This window comes from Juglans regia, chromosome 1, assembly GCF_001411555.2.
Source record: "Juglans regia cultivar Chandler chromosome 1, Walnut 2.0, whole genome shotgun sequence".
Lineage (NCBI taxonomy): Eukaryota > Viridiplantae > Streptophyta > Magnoliopsida > Fagales > Juglandaceae > Juglans > Juglans regia.
The window spans coordinates 38,482,223-38,508,024 of NC_049901.1; the positions used below are offsets into that span (position 1 = coordinate 38,482,223).

Below are 25,802 nucleotides of genomic sequence, written 5' to 3' on the forward strand. Positions count from 1 at the left end.
ATGAATGTAGTCGTCGTTCAATAGCGCGTCGGTCTCAGATAGTTTGGGATGGGCCAGTACCCATGATACTACAGAAGCAACTCAGAACTCCTCCTTCTTCGATAACGTGATTGCAAGAGATTTGGTGGTTGGGACTTTACCCCAAATGGACCGAACTGGGAACTCACCGTAGTCCCTTTCCCCTCGAGACATTCCCAAATGGTTCCCCTTACGAAGAAACATCGCCGGTGCCATTCCTTTATTGAAGAATAGTGCCTCTCCAAGGTGGCAAAACGCCTTTCGGCCGTATAGGACTAGAAGCTACAGCAGTTCCCATCAAGCCGGTTGATTCAGTAAACACTTAGAAACTCTCGAGCAGTCAGGTCGAGGTAGTCTTTTGAACTGCTCAGAAGAACTCGAAAGTCCACGCAACTGGCCAGGAGTAAACGCCAGGCGTTGGGATTGAGTTGCTCAAGGGTAAGCTTCAGAAAGTCCAGGACGTCATGCACTGGGCGGCAGAACGAAAAACGTAGCCCCATGGAAAACTTGTGGGGGTAAAGCGCCACGACCGTCACCAGGCCTTGACCGTCCACCATAATAACGCGGGACGAAGGGACCTCAATCGAGGTCCCCTCTGGAAGAGGAAACTCCCTACAGAAAGCACGGAGTTCAGTTTTGGTCATGGTTGACGTCCATTGATGCTGTGCAAAACAATTGAAGCGAGCTTCGTTGGCACTCTGCTTAGTCATGACGAAGAGCGAAGAGGAGAAACCGAAAGGATCATCGGGAATTCAAGATGGTGGGAAGAGCAAGACGAAGGTATCAGGGAAGGAGAAAAGGAAGAAACGAAACGCAAGTATAAATGAGGATGACATGATAAAACAGTCTTCTAATTAAAGCAACGGTGCGGGATTCGAAGAGGCACCTCGATAGAGGAGAGACAGTGCGGTGTTACCCACTACACGCACACGAAGAATGAACCGACGTTGGGTTATTGGACCGGCCTTACAAAGAAAAAAAAAGAGAAAAAAAAGAAGAAGAAGGTAGAAAGAGAGAGTTTTTGAATTTCCAACCCACAAGCGTGCTAAAAATTCGCGGGGTACTGTGATAAGGGAAAATTCGTTACATTAGGCCCAAGGTCGCAGGAAGAATACATTGCAGGAGGTCAGGGCCGAAAGTAAGGCCCAGTCTCGTCGCCTAAGTCTGGGCAAGAAGGGTAAGTGCCCAGATCAAAGTATGGATAGGGAACTTGGGTCGGGTTTTGGTAATGGGACGAGGCGTACATCACTAGACAGAAGGGATGTGGGACAGGAGGCCACGTCGCATTTAATGCGGCCCAGAACAGAGGCCACATCGCATTTAATGCAGCCCAAAACAGAGGTCACGTCGCATTTAATGCGGCCCAGAACAGAGGCTACATCTCATTTAATGCAGCCCAGAACAGAGGCCATCGCTGCTCGACAAGGTGACGACATGGAAGCTGCTCGGTGAATCAATTGCACGGAGCGTATTGTCTCATGTTGCGCAACACCCCACTACGGGGGAATCCTAATCGATAACTATAAATAAGAGTCAACCAAGCAGAAAATGAGGTAATGAGAAAAAAATACTATCATCCTTCATACATATCATCATTTTTTGCTTCTGTTTTATTATCATCTTCTTCAAGACACTGACTTAAGCATCAGAGGATCAACGGATCCCAAGGGCCCCCCCCATTATAACTGTGCAGGCTAGCGTTGGAATACCGGGGGCGTAAAGTTGCCCAGGCCGGCGAAACACGATATCACTGATTTAAGCATTGAAGGATCAACGGACCCCAAGGTCCCCCCCCCCCATTGTAACTGTGCAGGCTAGCGCTCGGATACTGGGAGAGTGAAGTTGCCTAGGCCCGCGAAACACGACATCAACAATTACAACTACCCATGTTCTAACATTTGCAATCTAAATAATACATATTCAAATCCACACACAAAAACACAAATTTCGATTTGACTGCCATCAGCTTCAACTTTACAAAATAATTCACATTACAGTATGATATCACTCTATGCCTAGATACCTGCTGCTCATACATTAAATGACTCCACGTAGCTTCTGCATCTAATAGTTCATTTAACTCCCGCAGTCATTCTCCCATAGTCATACCATATTTGTAAAATTTTTAGATCAACCCAACAACAAAAATTGCTCGACCGCCTAAGCTGCATAACAAAATTAGACCAAACCATTAGTTGAACATTGTTCATATTAACCTTCATCACAGAAACTTGCCAAAAAATATTGAAAAAACAAAACCAAGCAACCAAAGAACCTTCTCCTCAACAATATCAAACTACTATGAATTAACACAAAGAAGAACAACCCTATAAGGAGATAGAGTAGGCAGAATGCAGAAACATTAGATGAAAGAATATTTCTTTAAAATGTAGAAACAGTTTTCATAGTTCCTTCTATTTGGTGTCGTTTAAAATTTTAGTGGAAAGAATAATTTTCATAATCAATTAAGGGCAATACCAATTATAATGAAATCGGGAGCAAAAGGAAAATAAGAACAGATTTTCTAAATTATTTATAAAGCTTCCCTAGTGAATCAACATACTTTTCAATGTGTATACATCAATTTATACTCTCTTCAACAAGCAAGTCATTTCATTTACCTTACAATCATGCTGAAGAACTAGCTTGTTGGTGAAGGATTTCCAAAAGCTCATATCCTAGCTTAAAAAAAAGAAAGTCACTTTCTAAAATAAAGTAACAGGTAATTCATAACCCAAAAAGTGTCTCACAAATAAAGCATAAGTTGCACAACCTGAAAAGATGAGCATTTTTTCAATTTCTCTTTTTGAAAAATTATATATTTTCCTTCCCTTTTATTTCTATTTGTTTCTTAATTTTTGTGCTCAATTTGCAATTTTCAATCAAATTTCAGATAAAATGAAATTGGACTGACTTTTATTTGGTTATAGCAATTATGGTTCTGGAGGTTTATTAAAGTTTCACTCTAAGGCTGATCTTGTTCACGTAAAAGAATGGCATGCCTCATGGTGAGTGAGATTTGCATGCCTCATGGTGAGTGCGATTTGCACCTCTAGTGTGACAACCTCATGATACACACACCTTCATAAAGGTTGGGCAACGACCAAAACTAAATGTTAAAAAATAATTAATTATGCACTTACTAAAAAGGAGATTCCCTAAGCTTACTAGGTACTATGAATTGAGGTGTTTGAGCAAATCTTTCTTGTTCATTCAATCATCATATATATATGCAGGCCAAACCTCTTACTTGACTCATTCATTCAAGCTTATGACACTACAAGCTGTACACAGCTTCTTTGAAATACAAAAAATACAGCTTCTCTAAAATATTGGACTTAGATTCATTCAAGCTTAACGATCACATGACTCCCTTTTATTTACACTTGGAACAATTTTAAGCTTGTTTTCGAGCAGATTTTCTAATTATGATAATTTTCTATTCTATACCATATCCTGAAGAATGACACAAAATGGCCAAAAGAGAGAAACATTTATAAGGAAAATCAAAGACTAGGTTTTGTGGTGTGAATAAAACAAACAAACGCAACAATTAATAGTTATTTCATACACGCTGAAATGACTTCTAATCATCTTTTACACATTGCATGATTTGTTTCACAAGCCAAATTAATCATCAGATAACCAAACACCCAAATTGCAGTGGGAATGACTTTTGTGGGGTTACCTGACAGCTTAGAAAGTTGGGTTGTGCATGGCGGCAGCAGACCTTGGAGTGATTTCACCCAAATCACCCAAACTCGAGACAAAGAAAGAGAGTTAGATAAAGAGAGAGAGTCGATTGAGAGGGAGAGAGAAGCACTCTTACCTTCGAAGGCGCCGTTGCACAGTGGCCACATCGCATGAGGCATAAATCGAAGGGGAGAAGAGGTTTGACTAGGCCAGGTAGCGACGCCAAGGCTTTTGAGAGAGAGAGAGAGAGAGAGTTAGTGTGGGAGAGAGGTTCAGGAATGGGTATAGTGTTTATCTCACCTTCAACGACGCCAGGGAGGTTGGTTCGCCCTTCTGACACTGACGCTGGGAGGTCCGTTCTCAATCTGCGACAATGAGAGATTCGTTCGTTTAGATGGAGAGAAGAGCCCAAATGAAAATGAAAGCAATCGGGTAGGAATTTGAATTTCAAAATGAAAAAGCAAAGTTTTGTGTAGACGGACATCATTCTGACACCATAGAAGCAAATCACATCACACTGCAGAGAAGCTGTCAGCAGCAGAGAAAGAAAAAAAAAAAGTAAGCCATGTTGGACGCGCAGTAGTTGGTGGTAAGTGTATCATAATTCTTAGTTTAATAATTTTTTTTTTTTTGAAAATTCATACTTCATACAATTCATCAAATGAAGTTAGTGATACAAGAGGGAATGCTGTCTACATCTAAAGAAGAAGTAGAGTTTACAAATGCATTCTTGGCAAGCACGTGGGTTGCCTTGTTTCCCTCTCTACATATATGGATTGCTGACCAACTTTCAAGAGTGCTAAGCTGGCCCTTTATATCATCAATAATCATCCCAGTTGAAGACCAATTTTTGCCCTTTCCATTGATAGCTTGAATTACTTGAAAGGAATCCCCTTCCAAGATGATCTTGGTGAGGCCCAGGTGGTTGCCAAGCCGAGAGGCTTCCAAAGCACCTATTGCTTCTGCTAGGAACGGTTCAGGATAAAGTGATATGTTTAGTCTTGAGGATGCCACCACTAGTCCTGAATGATCTCTCACTATGATCCTGATCCCCACTTTGCATTTCATTTTATCGATGGTAGCATCCCAGTTGATCTTGTAGGTGTGGGGAGGGGGTGGGGACCAGGTATCATTTTGTTGTTGCAGCCTTTGGTGTTTTGCTGAAGTTTGAGTTAGCATATTCCTCATGTCCCTTAAGGTAGATTTAGCCCTGCTATAGAATTGGGGTCCTTAAAGTCCTGTTTGAATACAAAAGAATTTCTTCTTAACCATATTCTTTTGGCTACCACAGCTAACTCCTCCACTAGATCCTGCTGGCAATTTGAGTCGATTTGAGACCAAAAGATCATGAATAGAGTGCCAATTGGAATTTAACTTCTATAGTTGTCGGGAGCAATTGTGCCAGACGTCTTGGGCAGTAGGACAGGACCATAAGGCATGGAGGACTGTCTCTTCATCTTGCAAACATATGGGACAGAGAGGCTTGTCTAGAATCTTCTTCTTGAACAGGTTAAGATTGGTAGGTAAGGCCTCATTGCATGCCCTCCACAGAAAATTCTTTTCAGTAGGAGTTATCTTTAATTTCCACAACCTTTTCCAGAATTGATCACTTTGAGAGTTATTCGACCCTTGGCGTTTTTCCAATTCATCCAACTCCCTTAGCAAATGATATGCACTTTTTACTAAATAAGTGCCTTGAGTGCTTCTAGTCCAAATCAACCTATCCTCACAGTTAGAAATACTGAGAGGAATCTGTGGATAATTTCAGCCTCCTCTTGAGAGAATAGTTGATTCACTAGTTGAGAGTTCCACTCCCTCGAGGTCTGGTCAATGAGAGAGAGAGAGAGCTGACATTAGCCTCAGTGCTTATACTAGCCAAGGGGAATTGAACTCTGAAAGTGGTAGGCCTCGGGATCCATTTATCTTGAAGAATGTTAATGCTTGTGCATTGCCAACTCTCCATCTAGTCTCTTTTTCTATCAAACCTCTAGCTGCCAATATGCTTCTCCAGATATAAGAGGGTTTATATCTTAATTTGGCTTTCAAAAAATGACCATGAGGAAAGTATTTTACTTTTAGAACTTTGGAAACAAGGGCTTGAGGATATTGGATTAACCTCCAACCTTGTTTTGCTAGCATGGCAAGGTTGAAACTGTGAAGTTCTCGAAAGCCCATTCCCCCTATTGCTTTTGCCCTGCCCATGTTCTTCCATGAGATCCAATGGATGTTTTTTTCGTTTTCAACCCTCCCCCACCAAAAATTCCTAATCAGCTTGTTTATTTTCTTCAAAAGAGTCCAAGGGAGGTTAAAAACTGCCATACTATAGGTTGGCATAGCTTGGACTACTGATTTAATGAACACCTCCTTGCTTTCTTGTGAGAGCAATTGAACTTTATGGCTGCTGAGCTTAAGTCTAATCCTGTCTAGAATTGACTTGAAAGATTTAGTTCTTGATCTGCCCATTAAAGCTGGAAGGCCCAAGTATCTTTCATATGTTTGAGTGGAATTTACCCTTGCTATACTCAACTTATTTATGAAAACAAACTGTCTTTGCTATGAGTGAGGTACTATCTTTGCTCTGAGCAAAGTGAGTCCTTGGAGTTTTTTGTGGCAAAAACTGCAGAGCAACATATGGAGGCCTAACTAGAGAGACTATGGAGAGGTTTCACGTTAATAGATAAGGAAAAGTAAGGATTCACAATGACAAAAGCAGAGGTCGAAAAGGTGGCAGGAGATAAAAAATTTGGTCTGTTGCTCCTGGTGGTTGCTGAGAAACAGGTAAAAAAGGAAGCTTTTAGAAACACTATGTCAAAGATCTGGGGTCCAGTTGGCTGGATCCAATTCAAGGAAATGGGTATCAACAAATTCATGTTGGAATTCAAGCTAGAACAAGACAAAAACAAGGTCCTGCAGGGGTGTCCTTGGACTTTTGACAGATTTCTAGTCTACATGAAGATGTAGATTGGACAATTCCTCCAAACGAAATCACCTTTTCACATGAATCCTTCTAGTTTCGAATACATAACATGCCATTGGGTAGTATGAATACATATATTGGTTCTCAAATAGGAGCAAGCATTGGAGAGGTAATGGAGATAGACACAGATAGTTCAGACTGTGCATGGGGTCAATTCCTACGTATGAAAGTTCGCATCAACATCACGAAACCTCTGAATCATGGCAGACTTATGAATATAGAGGATAAAACTCTATGGCTCCCATTCAAGTATGAGAGACTACCAGCCTTTTGTTTTCACTGTGGCGTTATAAAACACAAGAAGGAAGGATGCACAACCTTAGCAAGACGTAGCCATAACTCCCACAAACTTTAATATGGCCCTTGGCTTCAGGCTAACACTCCAAAACCTGATAGCTTAACCATGAAGCGTTACGAGGGAGAAGGAAGGGGAGAGGCAAAAGCCTCATGGCAGGAAAAAAGTCCACTAGAAGATACTATTCCTGCTCATGAACCGAGTGGTGACTCAAAATAGGACCAAAAAGGGTATGTTTTTAAGGCTACCCTACCCAAGGAGTTTGACTTTACTCGGGAAAACAAGCATACACAGAACTTTGCTGCAACTCTGCACCAGGCTAGCCCCGAGATCCCAGGTTTTGCTAAGGGGAGTGGATATACTGTTGTGGAAGAGGGGAAAAACAGCAAAACAAAGACCCAACTAGACAAGGTCCAGCAGGTCTCAGCCCTTCTTATTAAATCAGGCCCATCCATTGCTAATCAGGATAGTTCTCTTAACCTTTTCCTGGAGTCACAGATTAAACTTCTTAATACCTCTAATAAGACCACATGGAAAAGAAGAGCAAGAGAGCGGACTCTAAATGTAATAGAAAATGAGAAGGAGGACCTTGTTATGAGGAGTGATGAGTTACCTTTGAAACGAAGGGGGGATTGTCATATTTTCAGTGCAGACATTCACAAAAAATAGAAGAAATATGAGATACAAGCAGTGGTTATTAAGTAAGAAGAAATGGTGGAGGCTGCAAGGCAGCCCTACCAACAACCATGATTTGTTTAAGTTAGAACTGCCAAGGGTTTGGGAACCCTCGAAAAGTTCGAGAGCTTCACCTTTTGGTGAAATCCAAGTTCCCTAGTCTCATTTTCCTTATGGAGACTAAATGTAATAGAAATAAGATTAAGCTAGTTAAGAAAAAACTAGGAATGGCTCACAACTTTGTGGTGGATAGTAGAGGGGCTAGTGGAGGCTTGGTTTTCATTTGGAATGACTCAATTAGTGTGAATCTGCTAAGCTATTCACAACACCATATGTCCCTTAATGTGAGCCTAGAAAATGATAAACTGACTTGGACACTCACTGAATTTTATGGTAATCCTGTTCTTGGAAAGAGGAAGTTAAGTTGGCCCTCCTTCATGCCTTGCAACCAGCTGAGAATCACCCATGGCTTTGCTTAGGTGACTTTAACGAAATCTTGCACTATGGGGAAAAATTTGGGGAGGCCTCTCTTTCAAATGGAGGATTTCAGAATAGTCCTTTTGGATACTGGCTTTCATGATCTAGGCTATAAGGGTGACCAATTCACTTGGTGTAATAATATGGAAGGTCTCCAATTCACAAAAGAGAGACTTGATAGAGCATGTGCAAATTCCCTTGGCAGCTTTTATTTAGAAATTCCTCAGTCAATACAGCAGCAGCGAGCAGCTCAGATCACAGCCCACTTGTGGTGTTGATATCTACTGTTGAACAGCTTGCAACCAGAGTTGAAAAACCCTTTAGATATGAGGCCAGCTGGGCTGTAAAGGAGGAATGCAAGAAAGTGATTGAGGAGTCTTGGAACAGAAATAAGATGATGTCCAACAAGTTGATGGTGGCTAGAGAAAACCTAAAGAGGAGTAGAGAAAAACTGAGTTGGTGGAGCAAAAACTCAGTGCAGCCTGATACAAAGATAATCCATAACAGGTTCCAGAAGCTACAAGCTCTCCAAAAAGCAAATAAAGGGGATCTCAAAGAGGAGATTCAGGCCACTAAAAAAGAGATTAATCAGCTACTTGAAGAGGAAGACACTTATTGGAGACAAAGGGCCAAGCATAAATGGCTCCTAGAGGGAGATAGAAATACCAGATTATTTCACTAGTGTGCAACTCAGAGAATGAAGAAGAATACCATCAAGAAAATAGCAGATGAAACTGGTTCCACAGCTTCTACACCCGAAGGAATTAGTGCAAAATTTAATTTTTTGTTTAAGAATTTGTTCTCTACCTCAAATCCTCAGGGCTTATCAGAGTCACTGCAACACCTCAAACCTACTGTAATAGAGGAAATGAATACAAAACTTATGGGAAGTTTTACAAAACAAGAAGTGGAGGAGGCAATTTTCAACATGAATCCATTTAGCTCTCTTGGACCAGATGGCTTCCCCCCGGCTTTCTATCAAAACCACTGGTCCCAAGTGGGAAATGAGGTAAGTGAAGATGTTCTATATATCTTAAACTCGGGTGGCAAGGTTGATACAATCAATGCAACTCAGATTGTACTGATTCCTAAGAAGAAAAACCCCATAACAGTTTTAGATTATCGCCTTATTAGCCTCTGTAATGTTATTTACAAAATGGTGTCCAAGTCAATTGCAAATAGACTGAAATCTATTCTGCCAGAAATCATTTCAATCACACAATCTGTTTTGTCCCGGGTAGGCTGATTTCAGATAATCTTATTGTTGCTTTTGAGGCTTTACACACAATGCACGATAGATTAAGAGGCAAGGAGGGTTTCATGGCCTTAAAGCTCGACATGAGCAAAACATACGATAGAATTGAATGGCAGTTCCTGAAAGAAGTGATGCTCAAGATGGGTTTTGCAATAGAATGGGTGCAGCTGGTGATGAACTGTGTGGAGAGAGTGTCTTACTCAATCCTACTGAATGGCTCTCATCAGGAATCCTTTAAACCAACTAGAGACATTAGGCAGGGAGACCCTTCGTCTCCCTAACTTTTATTTTATGTGCAGAAGTGTTAACTTCCTTGCTAGATAATGCTGAAAAAACCAAGGCCATAACAGGTGTTCCAATTGTTACAATACACCATACTCAACTTATTTATTCTTATCATATAAATATTAATTTGTTATATTGTCAGATGTTCCCTTTTTAACTACCAACTTATTAGCCTTATGTAGTTGTAATCTTGGGCCTGATGGGCTCTTCGGATAGGATCATATTCAAAGCTGATAGCATGCATATAAGAGCATTAGGATTGGATTGTCCATCTTATTCTTTAAATTTTAATTAATATGTAACTTTTTTATTTTTAACTAATCATTCAAAATCTGAAGTCTACGTTGGATTAGTTATCACATTTTCTATAATAATAAAATATTATTATTTTTTATTATTTATATTTTTTAGTTAAATTTTATTTTATTTTCATAATCTTCAATAACTTCTAACAATCATATTTATTTTCATTTTCACAATCCAACAATCTATAATATAATAATCTCATATGTATATAAATGAAAAAATCTCATATGAATAGAAATCTCATATCTATAATATAATAATCTCAAAAAATACTTTTAAACTTGCTATAGTTCTTTTCATATTTAAAAAGAAGAATGAATTTACTATAACATATATTTTGGATGAAAACAGTTTAGTTAATTCAATGTGGAGCAAATATGGATGATATTTGTTAAATTTAAAGATGAAAATGTATTCGATTAATCCAATACTAATGCCCTAAGACATGAATTGATGATAGCCAGTGATGGTTGTAATCTTGGGCCTGATGGGCTCTTCGGATAGGGGCCCATGTGAAATGGGCTTTTTTGAACAAAAATAGTACCACAATACAGACCCAAATGTTAATACCAAACATTCTTAGCTAGTAAAATAGGATCGTATTTCGTATTTCATAGCATGTTTGTAATTTTAAGAATTCTTTTGAAATAAACAGTTTAGGTTTTTTTTTTTTTTTTAAAGTAAAATTCTATAATTAAAAGCTGAAAAGTTCTATTTTCTATCCGATTCTCATTATTAGAATTGGATTTGACTCCTCCATAATTATTTGGTAAAAGAAAATACCAAATAAAAACAAATATTGATATAATCACATTTAAATGATTCAATTAAGACTAACCATTCTTTCATTTCATGATAGATGTAAAGAAAAATACCAGAAAATTAGGGAGGGAGAGAGAGAGAGAGAGAGAGAGAGAGAGAGAGAGAGAGATTGGATTGGAAGGCCTACGTTGTGTGGATAAGAAAATCAAGCCGACGCCAAAGGAAGGCAAGACAAAGGCTAGAGCGGAAGAATCTCGTGAACCACGTCCATCGGTACGGCGATCGAATCAAAAAAACCCTCCCTTCTCACTCCACTTCAGTCCCACTTCTTTGAGTCTTGACCCACACTCACTTCCTTTCTTCCTTCCATGGTCGTACCTAAAAGGAGGAAGCTTTGCAGAGTAAATCAGTAGTACGCAGCATCCTTTTTTCTCTGTTTATTCTACCGTTCTTTTCCCACACCCAATTCCTTTCCCCGCCCATTAAGACTCTGACGGAGTGACTGAGATGGTGAGGATAATTCCCATGGCTTCTACGATTCGCCCTTCTCTCTCCTCGCTCAGACTGCCTCTCCTGCGCTGCTCTTCTCTCTCTTATCACAACCCCTCTCGCCGTCTCGCTCTCTTGCATCTTGGTAGCGGTAAAACCCCGCTCTGCTTCTTCTTCTTCTTCTTCTTTTTTTTTCTTTTTGCTTTGTTTTGAGCCCTGGAAAATTTTCTGCTTTTCGTAGTGCATTCTATTGACTGCTTGCAATTGGACTGGGGGCTTCCCAGGTTATAATTTGGTGGTTTCTTAGGGTCATATATATCGAAGTAGAAGGTAGAGGGATTTTAGATACCATGCCTGCTGATTTTATCATGTAGCTTGATTCGTCCCATCGGAAATAAACGGAAAATTTGCACAAAAACATAGAACATATCTATAGACACACACCTAGATGCATGTATATGTGTGTGTGTCTATATATATATATATATATATATATATATCCGCCCCTGTGCCAAGTCTTTCTTACGAGTGGTGCTGGCTCGAAAAAGGTGGTTGTCAGTTGTGTCGCTTGGAGAAATTGAGGAATTTTGGGATTCTGATGGTTTTTATTAAATGCACCCACATTTTTACTCTTTAGGGTGGCTGAAGCATTTGTATATCCTTTACATTATATGAGCTTTCTTATTTACAATAAATTTTTGAGAAATACTTCAGCCACAAAGAGATTTTTTAAAAATAAATTCACAAATTGACGTGACTTGATGTGGTACGCCAGATTGTAAATTTATTTTTATTGTAAAGTAAATCTAATCGATCACATGAAGCCACACCAGTTTGTGTGTCTACTTATGTGAAATCCCTTTGTGGCTGTGATACTTCTCTAATTTTTTTTTTTATCTTTACTCGCTCATTGAAAAAACCATGGGTCTTGCATGATGCTAGCGTAGGAAACTCTAGTGTATTGATGCTTTTAGACAGTTTCAGAAATTTATCTAAATTAATGATTTAAAGTTGTTATCCAGCTGTTCCACAGTTACAGTTCTTTGGTCTGAAAGCAGCTAAGCTGTTGAGAGGAGAGGGTAATGGCATGGGGATGGCCACAGCTGGAAATGCTGCCCAAGCAAGCACTGCTGCTACCCAAGAAAATGTCCTAGAGTGGGTCAAGAAAGACAAGCGAAGGATGCTCCATGTTGTTTACCGGGTTGGAGACCTGGACAAAACCATAAAGTATGTTTTTTTCAGTATAATGTGAAATGCTCTGTTCATCTTATATATGATCTTTTCATTTAAATAAATATAATGAGAGGCAACTTGGTATCAAGTAAAAGTGGCTGGTGAATGATGATTGCAGATTCTACACAGAGTGCCTGGGGATGAAACTGCTGCGGAAACGTGACATACCAGAGGAGAGATACACAAATGCCTTTCTTGGATATGGGCCCGAAGATTCTCACTTTGTTATTGAACTCACTTACAGTAGGCTGTCTATCTAGCACCTGTTGATGTTTCCTTAAACTCACGAACCTTCCATAAAATACTAAACTAGTGACATAAGTTCTATACTTTGTCCTTTCATAAAGTCAATTATAATTGATTTACTGACACATTTTCCAGATTATGGAGTTGACAAGTATGATATTGGAGCTGGATTTGGCCACTTTGGCATTGCTGTTGAAGATGTAAGTTCCCATTTATGAACAAATTTCATATCTTCTTTGTTTAATCATATGGCATAGTTGCTTTTGAATATTCTTTCTACCCTGTTGTTTGTGAGCTCCCTACTATCATGCTTTGATCACCTATGCTAGACCATCCTCTAGATCTTGTTTCTTAAAGACCTATACTGAAGTTTTATCTTTGTGGTCTCTACTTAGGTTGCCAAGACTGTGGAACTCATAAAGGCTAAGGGTGGAAAAGTAACCCGAGAACCTGGTCCTGTCAAAGGTGGCAGTACAGTGATTGCATTTGTTGAGGACTTTGATGGGTATAAGTTTGAACTTTTGGAGAGGGGACCTACTCCTGAGCCATTGTGTCAAGTAATGCTTCGTGTAGGTGATCTTGATCGTTCCATAAATTTTTATGAGAAGGTGAGTTTTTCTGCATGAGATCGGGCAATTTGCAGTCTCATTTGCTATGTTTTGCTCTCTGCTTCTGACTTTTCTATGTCAAGTCATGTATGTAGTTCTTGATCCATATCTCCTTTTATAATGTAGGCCTTTGGCATGGAACTTCTTCGCACACGTGATAATCCAGAGTATAAGGTATTCTGGCATCTTTGGCTAGATCAATGGATTGACCTATATCTTCGTTTATTGGTCTATTTTATTAACATATAGATTGTTAAAAATCAGAATCTGACTATATTGGTTGGGGAGTTTTTTTATGTCTCCAACCTGATGCCCTTTTCATCCAAAGAAGGATACAAGCAGGAGGAGAGAAGAACAAGTATATTAACCATAATCTTTATGGTGAACCTAAAAGACATATTTTCTAGCAGTGCAAAATAAGAAAGAGTTCACCAAAGAAAGGAGGAGCTCATTGCTGGGAATCCTACTTTCCTAATTGACCTATGTAGCAAGGACACCAAAACTTGTGTTTCAATGTCAACACAGTTATATGATTTGACACATCTGGACATACAAATAGTTATATGTACCTGCTTTCAATGCTACCTGTCATGCACCTTACTTTCATTGCTGGAATTAGTGCTGTCCAGAGAGATCGCATATTTAATAACTATGAATGATACTTTGGGATATTTGGAAGAAAGAGGTGTTTCCATGACTGTACAACCTAGTGATTTTGTTCCGCTTAATCCCTATTTCATGGCCACATATCTTTCCGGCTAAGGGATGGGAAACCTTCATCCTGTTACATGAATGCAATTTTTGTTTCATCCGGGAAAAGTCATCTTTTTTAAAAATGTCTTTGTCATTTGATCCAATAGCGTTCCCTAAGATAGCAATAGATTTGATAAATACCGATAACTCTCGAATGGAGTATTAGAACCGAAAAATCGATTAGATAATGAACTACTGGTTCTAAGCCATCTCTGGTAATAAATCAACAATTCGAAGTGATTTTCTTTCGTATTCTTGCTAAACCAGTGTTTATATATAGATGTAGTAATATCTGTTCAGGTGGTGAAAGCCTTGGTCTTGGGGTATCACTCCCTTCAAGGTCTAAGGTTCAACACCTCATGGATGTAAACAATCCTTTGGGGCCACACCCCCTGATGAAAAGCCATCAATTTAACCAGTTTCGTGTAGGGAAACTTCCGAGGGTGTGGTGCACGGGACCGGGATTTACTCTGCAGGGGTGGGTCCGAAGGGCCTTGCCTTGGAGAGGTTCCCTGACATAAAAAAAAAAAAATCTTTAGACCATCAAAACGTGCTCACTATGATTAGCTGTGTTGGTGTGTGTTTAAGCCATGGTTTAGAGTTAATTATTAGAGATAAAAAAAGCTATAAAAAAAATTTAGGTATTCCATAATATCGATGATGTGGTTCTTCTAACCTAGCATTAAATTCCATATCGTTAAACTTTCTTACATATGAACTGATTTTTAATATGACATTCTGTGATAGGACGAGAATACCACGTGCCCATATTATGGGATTATCCAATAATTTCTCTACTTTCTGCAGGCACACTTTCCTGGACTTGGCCCTTTAATTTAGGGCTGGTTTGTTTTCAAGACTAAAATCCAAAACTTTGAAAACCTCTCCATCTCATCATTACAACTTTCTCAAATTCCCACACAAAATAAAATAAACAATTCAACTTTTTCAAATCCCAAAACAAAAATAATATTAATAAATATATTCTAACAATATTTTATTCAACTTTTTAATTTTAATCTCAACTCATCTTATCTCATCTCATATCTGAAAACAAACGAGGCCAATGTTTACACTTGGAGTTGCAAAGCCTTGTTTGGAAGTTGGTTTTCATATGCAGTGCTGCTTGACTGACCTAATCTTGTGATTTTCTATTTAGTATACGATCGCAATGTTGGGTTACGGGCCTGAAGATAAAAATGTTGTTCTGGAATTGACATACAACTATGGAGTCACCGAATATGAAAAGGGGAACGCTTATGCTCAGGTAAAAGTAAAGCTTTGTCCCCACAGGCCCCTCTTGCTGGTGGAAAATGGTTTTGCTGTGTGTTTATGATATTGATTAATGTTATGCTTGTTATTAGTTGTGGAAAGAGAAGATAAATTAATATTGCAGCACCATGTTTATTTTGTGGGACCTTGGAGACTGATTTCTTATATCGTCACAGATTGCAATAGGCACAGATGATGTTTATAGAACTGCAGAAGCCGTTAAACTCGTAGGGGGAAAGATTACACGGGAACCTGGACCATTACCGGGTATCAACACCAAGATTACTGCATGCTTGGATCCTGATGGTTGGAAGACGGTATGCTTTTAAAGAAATTATGTTGTCATACTTTTGTCCAACGACATTTTTTTCAACAATGTTTTAGATATATAATTCAATTGGCTTTTTGCTGCGTTGACTGCATGTCTTACTTCTGATAGAACTGTCAAGAACAGTGCAGAAGAAGAAATGTAAAAATGGGTATAAGTACTTAAAAGTATCTACTTAAAGTATATTACTTCACATGCTAGTTTCATTACTTTGTAGTACCAATATTTAGTTGTTTGGCCAGTGTCAATTGTTGTTTCCTTTCTCATTTCTATATTTTTTAACATTTGCTTATTATTCCTGTTCAATTATTACTTGTCTATAATCAAATTGGTATCCACTGGATCTGACATGTCTCTTCTTAGAAAGAATATGAAGCTCTGAATTATTCTGTAACCTTTCTTATTTATGCTTTGTAAGACTCGATACTGAACCACAAACAGAAGAATTTCAACCTCTAGCCTTTAGGGTGAGGTATAATTTCGAGAGAAGCCTAAGGGCTCATCTTAGTGAGGAAGTGAATATTGACTTCCTTTAAGGCTATTATAGAAATATTCCTTCAAGCATGTATCTGGTGACAATAGAAAAGTTAAAAAACTTGCTCCAGGTCTTGAACAATGCCAAACCATGATGACACGTGCCCATAATTGCAAAGTAGATTTTTGAAATGCATAATATTTTTCTTGATTAATTTGGTACTTGGGATTTATCTGGTATGTGCAGCTCCTGTTGTTTTTATTTTTATTTTTATTTTTCAGTGATCGTACTTTCATGATTCATTTAGTTTAGAACTTCTATGTCCATTTTGCAGGTTTTTGTAGATAATGTCGACTTTCTAAAGGAGTTGGAGTGAGTTTTAATAACATATCATACCAAGCTTGTGATAATGAAATCGGAATCTCTGGTGTCAAAATGACTCGTCGAAGTCGTGAGAGAATGTATCAAATCCCATTTTGTAGATAAGATTACAATAATTTCCATGATGATGATTGTAACAGGGATCTTACCAGTTCATAGATTTGTAGTTTGAGACTTAAGTTTACCTGTTTAATTATTTTTCTACATTAATTTCAAATGAAAAAAGTTTCCTTGCAAAATACATGAGGTTTGATTTGGCTACCATTTCAGTCGGTTTTGTAGTACTTTTTACCAAGGAAGTTTTTAGTGAAGTTGTTCCACTCTTGTGGTTTATTACGAAGCTGAGAACTGCACAACTCTCTCTGCACTGCCCTCAGGGTTCACATAAAATCGCATTCGTTAAGTAGTCAGGTTTTAATGGAGCATAAAATTCCAAACATACAACGTGACCAAGTTCTTATTTTTGCTGGTTTTGCTTTGTTTTCTTTTGTTTTCTGGAAAAGGGAAGGCATTGTATCTTTGTAGCCGCCAGGAAGGCTGATCGCAACAAACTTTTTAGAAAATTGATTGACTTGTAAAATTATTCTACAGGAAAAATAATTTTGATTATGAAAATTATATACTTTTGTGCATATAAAATGAGCATAAATACCAGGAAAAATATACCTTTACAACCCAGTAATATCAGTAATTTTAGGTCGCTGACAATAGATATTATCTCACAGTTTACATACTATTGCTTTAAATCTAACAATTAACGGTGTAATTAACGGTGTAAAAGCTTTCAGTGCAATCACTTTTACGTATTTTTTGTGTATTTCATTAATGTGATAGGTTGCGTCACTTTTTTTTATATAAAATAATTATTTTGGTCAATTATATCAATGGAATGCGCAAAGAATATGTTAAAATGACTGTATGTAACAGAACTCTTAACAGTGTGCAACATGTGTTATTTTTCATTGAATTTAATTGCCAAATCTTAATCGATATTTATGTTATCAAAGTTTGGTAGATCATGATCTTAATTATCAATTTTAATAGTTTAAGGTGCAATTTAAAATGAAATAATTGTGATGCAAAATCCAATTTCCTTCCTCTAAATACAAATTATACAATGCAACAAATTTAATTCTTTTTTTTTTTTCCTGTTAAAACGATAAGAATTTAAGATTATGTGTCATTGTAAATTTAAATATTAATTATTGAGTAATTTTATATATAATCGTGAAGTGCGTAAACGTTACGTAATTATTTTGAAAAAATATAAAGTTTACTATTAAAAAATTAATTTTTTTATATGAATCTTATATTTTATTTATTTATTTTTTAAAATAATTATGTAGCGATTGTATAATTTACAATTATAAATATCTTTTCTTAAGAAATAAATTGGAGAGAGGAAATTAGAGAAAATAAGAAATAAAAAAGAGAGCTGGGGCTACATATAGAAATCCACCAATACAACCATTGAAGGCTTAAACCCTACCGCTCCGTCCCTTGAAAAAACAAGCGGGCAGCGGTATCCTCTCCCTCTGTGATTGCTTGGTTGAGTTGTCAAGTACTTTCAAGGAACAAAAACGGAAAGGAAAATGGAGGAGAGGAAAGAGAAGGAGAAGGGGAAGCGCGAAGGGAAAGCAGCAGCTGCAGAAGAGGAAGCGAAGCAGCCCAGGAAGAAAAAACGCAACGAAAATTTTCCTTTCGGAAATTACAGAAGCTACTACGGCTACCGCGTAATTTCTTCCTATTTATTCCTTTTTCCTTCTCAACATGAAAAATAAATAAATGATTGCTCCCTGTACCTGCGAAGATATATTTTTTCTTTTTTATTTTTTAAAAAGAGAGGCTTTCGGTTTCTGGAATCTCTGAAAACTTATGACACGGGATTCGACCTTTTGTTTCGTTTTTTACGTTAAATTTCTCGCTATTCAGACGTGGGGTTAATGTTTGTGTTTGGTCCTTGAGGAACTGGTATAAATAACAAGAGTGGCCAACTGGTGTTACTATTTGGGTGTGCAATTATTGTCATTTTGCATAGGAAACCTGATGAAGTTCTATAATTCTTTCGAGTTTAGGAGCAATCGTATTGATAACTCAAACCTTGTCCTCTCTTTGCAGCTATATTAATGTAGATTTTGTGCATATGGCTTGATTTGTCAATATTGTGCTCATGATGTATGGTGGCCCTGTTTGAAATACTTGGAACCGATTGGTTTATCAACGTTTTGGAATTTTGGGTATTAGTTTAACTTTTGCTCTTTCTCTGGAATAGTTGAGACCGGTATTATCAATCCCATTTTCTAAGGTTAAAATTTATTGCGATGTTCCAGATAGGTAGGGACTTGGAGGAAGATCCTCGATTAAAGGTTTTGAAGAAGGAATGGTTTGAAGACAAGGATTGTCTTGATATTGGCTGCAATAGTGGGATAATTACCATTCTAATTGGTAAATCTATTTATTATTATTGCATACACGTATTCTAATTGGCTGTAATTCTTTGTTGGTTGTTTTTGTCCTCGAATGAAATTGTTTGGTTATAGTTTGGTGTTTATCTATAACATTTTTCAAACTGGTTTCAAGGGTTCTTAGTGGAGAAGTATGTAAAGACACGAGTATGGTGCTGCACTGCTAATGTTATGGAAATAAAAAAAATAGTAACAGAAATTAGGAGAATGGCGTCGTCTTGGTAAAATTCTTGGCATACTCTAACGAGACTCTGAAATTAGCATTTGATAAATGATGAAGTAAAAGGCATATAATACAGCCTGTAACTTGATGATATTTTTTGCAACTTACAAATATTTTGGAAGCCCTAAATGTCTTCTGAGCTTCTTTCTTATCATGCTTCTGTCTTGGCGGGTATTGAGACATCGCATGACAATTAAATACAAAGCAAAGCAAAAAGAAGGCAAAGCTTCAGACAAACACAACATTTATTGGATTTCAGGAGTAACTGTCAATCTAGATTATGGTATCAGTGGAGTTACTCCTACTCCTTTAATTGTTGGTTTGTATATTTTTTCGAGGGGGGTTTGCTTTATGTGTTTGTTTGGTACTGTTTGCGCACAGCACATGTGAGGTGTGTAATTACAGGTTTTGCCATGTGTTTAATCACACTGATATTAATTATAACGTCTTCCATACAGCTAAAAAGTTTTGCTGCCGGAGCATTCTTGGACTTGACATTGATTCTAGTAAGATTCTATCTCTGTTGCACAAAAAATTTTAATGAATTGAATTGATTTACTTTGTTCTGTGCTTCTGTTATTTTACATTTTCAGCCTGTTGGGAAAAATTAAAGAAGGAAATATTATTTATATGCCTGAAATTACTTATAAAAAAAGTTTATATGCTTGAAATTAAAAAGGCAGTGGTCCATTTTAATATCTAGTAATGCGTTTTAGCATTTTTAGCATTATTTACTTATAAAAATAAAAACATTTTAGCATTATCTGTGCTTTAGCATTATTAGATAGTGTGTTTTAATGTTATTTGCTCAAAAAAATTTACACGCACTGTTCGACATTCAACTAATGATGTAATTTAGCATTTTATCGTTGAGTTATAAAAAACCTACAGCATACTCATATACACACGTGGCTTTACCAGCATGCGACAAATGGTGTAGTCAAGCTGAAAGTTTTCAGTGTTGAAATTGACTGACATCAGGGATTGTATGCTTCTTGCAATCGCTTGGAGGAATCGGCGTGCAATCATGGCCCATCCGGAAAGTGTGTTTCATTTTCTTGGCAAAACACATTGTGATCCCCTTCCTTCTTCTCTCCTTCATTGCACCCCCCTTCTCCCCTTCTGCTTGTTTCTCCTTCTCTCCGAAGCTTCTCTTCTTTTCTTCTGCAAAGAAAACTTCCTTCCCAATCACCATGGCCTTCATCTTTGCAGCTCCAAAATCTTCATTCCCTTCCTCTTCCTTCTTCGTAACCTGAACCTTTGCTGCCCTGCCAAGATGCAGGACTATATGTACAATACTTGAGTTTGGCGTTTTCCACATGCAGCAAGCTTTTGTGCCTGCAAATAACAAGCAAAAATATTTAGATAACTTCCATAGAATTCAAATGTAAAGGGATCAAGATATAAACGGCGAACCTGTTCTCGTTCTAGAACTAGTTCTACACTTTGCCTCTTCTAGTCCGCCATGACTAGAGTTGGAAATATCATTTTTGGTTCATAAGCGAATAAACAGAAATGAACCCTTATAAACGCCAAACAATCAATAAAGAAAACTGATAAACAAGAAAAACTCACTTTTTTTACCACGATGTGCCTAAGTATGGGTTTACGAACTGAGAGAGAGGAAGAGAACAAATTGATTTGTGCAAATCCTTCACAAATTTTGCAATCAACCCTTTTATACCTCGATTTTTCGTGGTGCAGTTCTTTGCTTGTAAAGAAGAGTCATAGAAAGTCATGGAATAGAAAAAGAGGATTTTACATGTGATATCCTATATGATAAGGATAAGGGTAGGTGGTGTATGAGATCCCACATTATTTGGTAAAGAGAAGTTCTTGCTCTTTATAAAGTTCTAATGAGGCTCTAATTGTATCATTGACTAGTCCTTTTGGAGTATAGGTCATGTGGTTTGGGCCTACCATTGGGGCATTACATTAAATGAGCATGGAATATAAAGCCATGGAATAGAAAAAGAGTGCAGATATTTCCACTTCTTTGCTTAAAACTAGTGAAAAATGGAGGGAAGAAGAGAAAAATGTCTAGTTTGTAGAAGAAACTCGGAAGACTCTATTCCGAGGTCTATCGTCTCAGTATTTTTTTTTAATTTGGCTGATGTGGCACCGACTGCACAGTGGTTGCAAGCAGCTGACTGTCTATAGAAGAACTCATAATGTAAACTCAATGTGTCACAGACCGAATAGAGGATGCACACTGGAATCTCAAAAAATTTGTGAAAATGAAACATACTCAGAAGACAAATGCAAAGGCTTCAAAATTGGAGGTTTCGGGGAGTGCAAATGGTTCAGAGAGTGTTACAGCATCCCCCAATGAAGTGACTGAAGAAATTTCAAGGGATTCACCTTCCATGGGAAGAGATCTGTTTGGCATAGTCTCTTTCCAAAAAGAAAATTTTGTTCAGAGTCGGTGTCCACCAGAAAAGCACTATGATACAATCCTTTGGTAAGCTTTTTCTTGGCTATATTATGTAGATGGAAAAAAAGGAATACAATATGGTAATCTTACTTTCAGGACTAGGCACTTTCTTACAAAAGCTTCAATGGCACACAAACTTTTTGCTTAAAATTTTCAATATAGAAGAAACGTAGAGAAAAAGTTACTGGAAAAAAATCAATGCAGCTCTGACAAAAAACTTTTGGTAATATGATTTGTGTTACTTTTACACGCCCGTCTTCCTTCTATTTGCTTCTCTCCCCAATCATTTGGCAGTGATGTATCTGTCACAGTATTCCATGTAACATTTTGCAAAGTTCCTGTTTTGGCTAAACATATTCATGAGTTGTTCGAGTGTAGCTGCATTTTGTTTTATTTTATTTCATATTATTTTTTTCTATACGCTTTGGGCCTATTTTAATCCATAAACCTATCCTAAAGACTGAAAACTGAACACAAGACAGGAATAATTATCTTGTCAGTAGTTCAAGCTGTCTTTTATTCAAGAAAAAGAAGGGGGTGGGCCGGTGGGGGATGGGAAACACAGTAAAATTTTTTAGTGCTATTATAAGCTCTCATTTTTTGTTCATGTTTTTGCTTAACCTTAATGTCTGCTTGTTTGGTGAAATGCTTTTGTCCTGCATTGCAGTTTGAGTGTGACAAAATGGATTCATCTTAATTGGGGTGATGAAGGATTGATTACATTATTTTCAAAGATTTGGAGATTGCTTAATCCGGTAATTGTTATTTATATTTTCTTATTATGCACATTTTATTTCTATGAATTATTGATGGGGCTTTATCTGAGGGTAATTCTGATTTTATGGTACTTCAACCTTGTCACGTAAGGTCTATTGAACCATCTATTCAGAAAATGTTCTTTTCTTAAGCAGGGTGGCATTCTTTTATTGGAACCTCAACCTTGGAAGTCGTATGTAAGCAACTGTCAAGTTTCTGAGGTAACAGTTATTTTGCACTAATGTTAATTGCTGATCTACAGTCTACACAGTATACATGACAACTAATTAGCTATCATTTTTTGAGTAGTTTAATGAGAAAAGAATGATGCAAACCCTTCTTTTGCATAAGTCCTATACAATATTTATGACGAGGAAGTGCGGTAGGAGGCTGTATATCACAGGATCCTTGCACCTCTCATGAAGTGTTAGGTCTCTTTAGGATGCTGTTGAACATTGGAAGCAATCCCAGTCCCGGTTGTAATGAAAATTAGCATGCCTAAGCCAGTTTATCCTAAATACGGGGAGAGGGCTCTGGTTATTTACAGATTCTTTTTGCCATGTCCTTCTGTTAAAGAAAAAGAATATTTTTTGCTGGACTTGACCTTGGTTCTACTGTAATCTGAATTGAAAACATTTAAAATTGGTGTATAACCATAACTGTCTCCGTTTCCCATTAATCTTATGCCTTAAATTGTTGCTCAATTAAATCAGCTGACAGTCTAAGACATTGTTTTCTTCTCATTTTGCAGACAACGGCAATCAATTTTAAGAATATTATTTTACGTCCAGAACATTTTCAGGAAATACTTCTGGATAAGGTATATTAGTTTATCTATTCTAGCACTGGTACAGAAGCTCGAAGTCCAATAAATGGAAGATGGTTATAGGCACTTGCTTTATTTGTTGTTTATATCCTCAGATAATTTGATGTTTAACTATTTTTTTTTTCTTTGCTCTGGCTTTTTTTATAAGTAAGGTATGATATTCAACATAATTGCTTAAAAAACAAATTTAACATAACTGCAGATTGGATTTAGAAAGGTAGAAGACATAACTTCCAGCTTATCAGGCAGCAAAACTGGATTTAACAGACCGATTTGGGTGTTCTACAAATGACTCGTCAGATATTTGGTTTGATGATGCGTGTTCATGTGGCTTGCTTCAGAAAGTTACTCTCAACTGTGCACTCTTTATGGGATGGGATTAGCCTCGCTTTCGATCTTAGACTTCAGAAAGCAATTATCAGAAGGGAAGATATATTAGATCCATTTTGTTTCGATCAAATATATAATATACCTTTTTTTTGTTTTTTGTCCCAGTTAGGTGAAATCGTGACAGGCAAAGTAATAGAATGTGGTTTGACCTGAGTCTGTAATTGCACGTACAAACATACATGTTATGCTGTAGATTCTCACTGATTAATTGAAATCATACCCGTTTTGTTTGTTATGTGCTACCTTTTTATTTTCACTTTCATTTTCTTTTTTATTTTTTGTAAATGGTCAATATCTGATGGCATTCTATGGCAATGTCAAAGTATTTCACTCGAACAGGCTTTATTTTCCATCAAAATGGAGCTTTCGATTGTTTGAATCATATGATCAGATCAATAAGCTTACCAGCCTAAATCTTTAGTATCTGCCTTTGTAATTGATGGGGTTTGGGTTAGTTTGGTCAATGATTTATGGACCTTACATGCTTCTGTGTCTGAACCAGGGCGAATGCTTGGTCTCAGCTCACTTTCAGAACTGCCCATGGTCTCTTGTTTAACCGATCCAAATTGGGTGAGGCAGCACGGGTGCCACCTCCCCTGGTTGACACTGGCCAGTTCACCAGTCAATGTCCTCATGTTCCGATCTTCACCTGTTTAAACGCTAATTTTGTTTCGGTCTGTGTAGTTAGGTAAGTATGCTGTCAAGAAGTTTATTGGTGTAACAAAGACATGAGATTAAATCCTGCCTTGATTAGATATTCTGGAATAAGGTTCCTAAAGTTCTTTGATTTGGATAATAATAATGTTATGAGGTTCAATTTGTGTCATTTTTTCTTCTAAAGTTTGGGAGATTCAAATACTAGGGAGATTAAGGCATGTTTGAATGATGAGATGAGTTGAGAATTCTGTGAATAATAATGAAATAGTTTGAGTTAAGATATTTTATTGATTTTGGGAAAGGAAAAAAAAAAATTGAATAAAAATATTCTAAGGTTAAAAAATTGTTTGAATATAATTGTTTGAATATTATTTTTATTTTGAAACTTGAGAAAGTTGTACTAACTTTTGTGTTTTGTTTGAGAATATGGTAAAATTATAATAATGAGATGAAAAAAGTTGAAAATTTAAAATAAAAAAGTGTTGTGTTTGACTGATGTTTGGAAATGAAATTATGAAAATTTTTAAGATAGATGATCCCACTTCCCAAACATGGCATAGTCAAACTTGAAAAAATTAATTAGGCAGTCTGCATCTCTAGTTGGAGATTTATTGATTTACGTTTATTTGGAGATTTATTGGTTTACGTTGCCTTGTTTGTTTTCACAATTTATCTCAATTCATTTCATCTCATCCAATCATTACAATTTTTTCAAATTTTCATACAAAATATAATAAACAATTCAATTTTTTCAAATCTCAATTCAACTTTTTCAAATTCTAAAATAAAAATAATATTAAAAAAATATATTCTAACAATATTTTATTCAACTTTTAACTTTTATCTCATCTAAAAAAAACAAATGAGGCTAAATGACCTTCAAGTTGGTTGATTGTAATCATTATTTTCCAAGTGAGGTTGTGAGATTAGTTTTCTTAATAAAATGTCAGTCTCACATTTATTTTTTGGGTAAACTACTATGTTATCTAATTTATGTCACTCACTTTGCCTTCTTGATGTGGGTGCCACGTGACTTATTAAACAAATTTTAAAAATATATATTTAAAACAAAATTGCTCTCGAAAACACAAAAATATAAAGACTAAAATCCTAGATTTCTTTTACCCTTTTATATATGTTCGTGTTTTATATTTTATAAATTTTTTTAATAAGTCATGTAACACCACACATCAAGAGGACATAATGAATGATATAAAATAGGGGGCATAGTAGCATTTTCTTTTTTTTTTTTTTTAAAGAAAATCATTTGGCAATTGTCAATCAGATCAATAATGGTTGGAAGTCTAGCAGAATTTAGATCTAACGAACTTTAAGACCATAGTAAGAGAGATAAACATATAATATGTAACATATGAATAGTTATAGCTATCCGAATGAAATTCTTAGTCAGATTAAATGCTCAATATATATTGTAGGACTTTTTCCATGTATGTCTATGCTCTAAGCAAGTCCGGAAAAGAACTCTAGGATTCGAATTTTGCATTGTCACACAGTAAGTGATC

At 36.9% G+C, this 25,802-nt stretch overlaps 4 protein-coding genes across 6 annotated transcripts; 3 read left to right on the forward strand and 1 right to left on the reverse strand.

Annotated features, from left to right (window-relative positions):
* Positions 1-4,368: 4,368 nt before the first annotated feature.
* LOC108986402 lies at positions 4,369-4,899 on the reverse strand. Its single transcript, XM_018959020.1, has one exon. It carries the CDS (start codon positions 4,897-4,899, stop codon positions 4,369-4,371), a length of 531 nt encoding a protein of 176 aa, XP_018814565.1.
* Positions 4,900-8,319: 3,420 nt separating this feature from the next.
* LOC108986412 lies at positions 8,320-8,817 on the forward strand. The gene has a single exon (XM_018959028.1). The coding sequence runs from the start codon at positions 8,320-8,322 to the stop codon at positions 8,815-8,817; it is 498 nt and encodes a 165-aa protein (XP_018814573.1).
* A 2,011-nt stretch (positions 8,818-10,828) lies between these two features.
* LOC108986682 (probable lactoylglutathione lyase, chloroplastic) lies at positions 10,829-16,792 on the forward strand. Of its 2 annotated transcripts, XM_018959383.2 has the most exons (9): positions 10,829-11,383; positions 12,255-12,459; positions 12,584-12,708; positions 12,847-12,911; positions 13,107-13,319; positions 13,446-13,493; positions 15,232-15,339; positions 15,521-15,661; positions 16,482-16,792. In XM_018959383.2, the coding sequence occupies exons 1-9, from the start codon at positions 11,251-11,253 to the stop codon at positions 16,521-16,523; spliced, it is 1,080 nt and encodes a 359-aa protein (XP_018814928.1). In that variant the 5' UTR covers positions 10,829-11,250; the 3' UTR covers positions 16,524-16,792. The 2 variants fall into 2 exon arrangements, with proteins under 2 accessions (XP_018814928.1, XP_035548159.1); XM_035692266.1 differs by lacking the exons at positions 15,232-15,339; positions 15,521-15,661; positions 16,482-16,792 and adding an exon at positions 13,584-14,531 and having other exon boundaries at positions 10,846-11,383.
* Positions 16,793-17,998: 1,206 nt separating this feature from the next.
* On the forward strand, positions 17,999-23,878 carry LOC108986689 (probable RNA methyltransferase At5g51130). 2 transcript variants are annotated; one of them, XM_018959405.2, is made up of 9 exons: positions 17,999-18,261; positions 18,647-18,765; positions 18,859-18,973; positions 19,675-19,722; positions 21,410-21,677; positions 22,318-22,405; positions 22,562-22,627; positions 23,158-23,226; positions 23,435-23,878. In XM_018959405.2, the coding sequence occupies exons 2-9, from the start codon at positions 18,706-18,708 to the stop codon at positions 23,522-23,524; spliced, it is 804 nt and encodes a 267-aa protein (XP_018814950.1). In that variant the 5' UTR covers positions 17,999-18,261; positions 18,647-18,705; the 3' UTR covers positions 23,525-23,878. The 2 variants fall into 2 exon arrangements, with proteins under 2 accessions (XP_018814950.1, XP_018814940.1); XM_018959395.2 differs by lacking the exon at positions 18,647-18,765.
* The last annotated feature ends 1,924 nt before the right edge of the window (positions 23,879-25,802 follow it).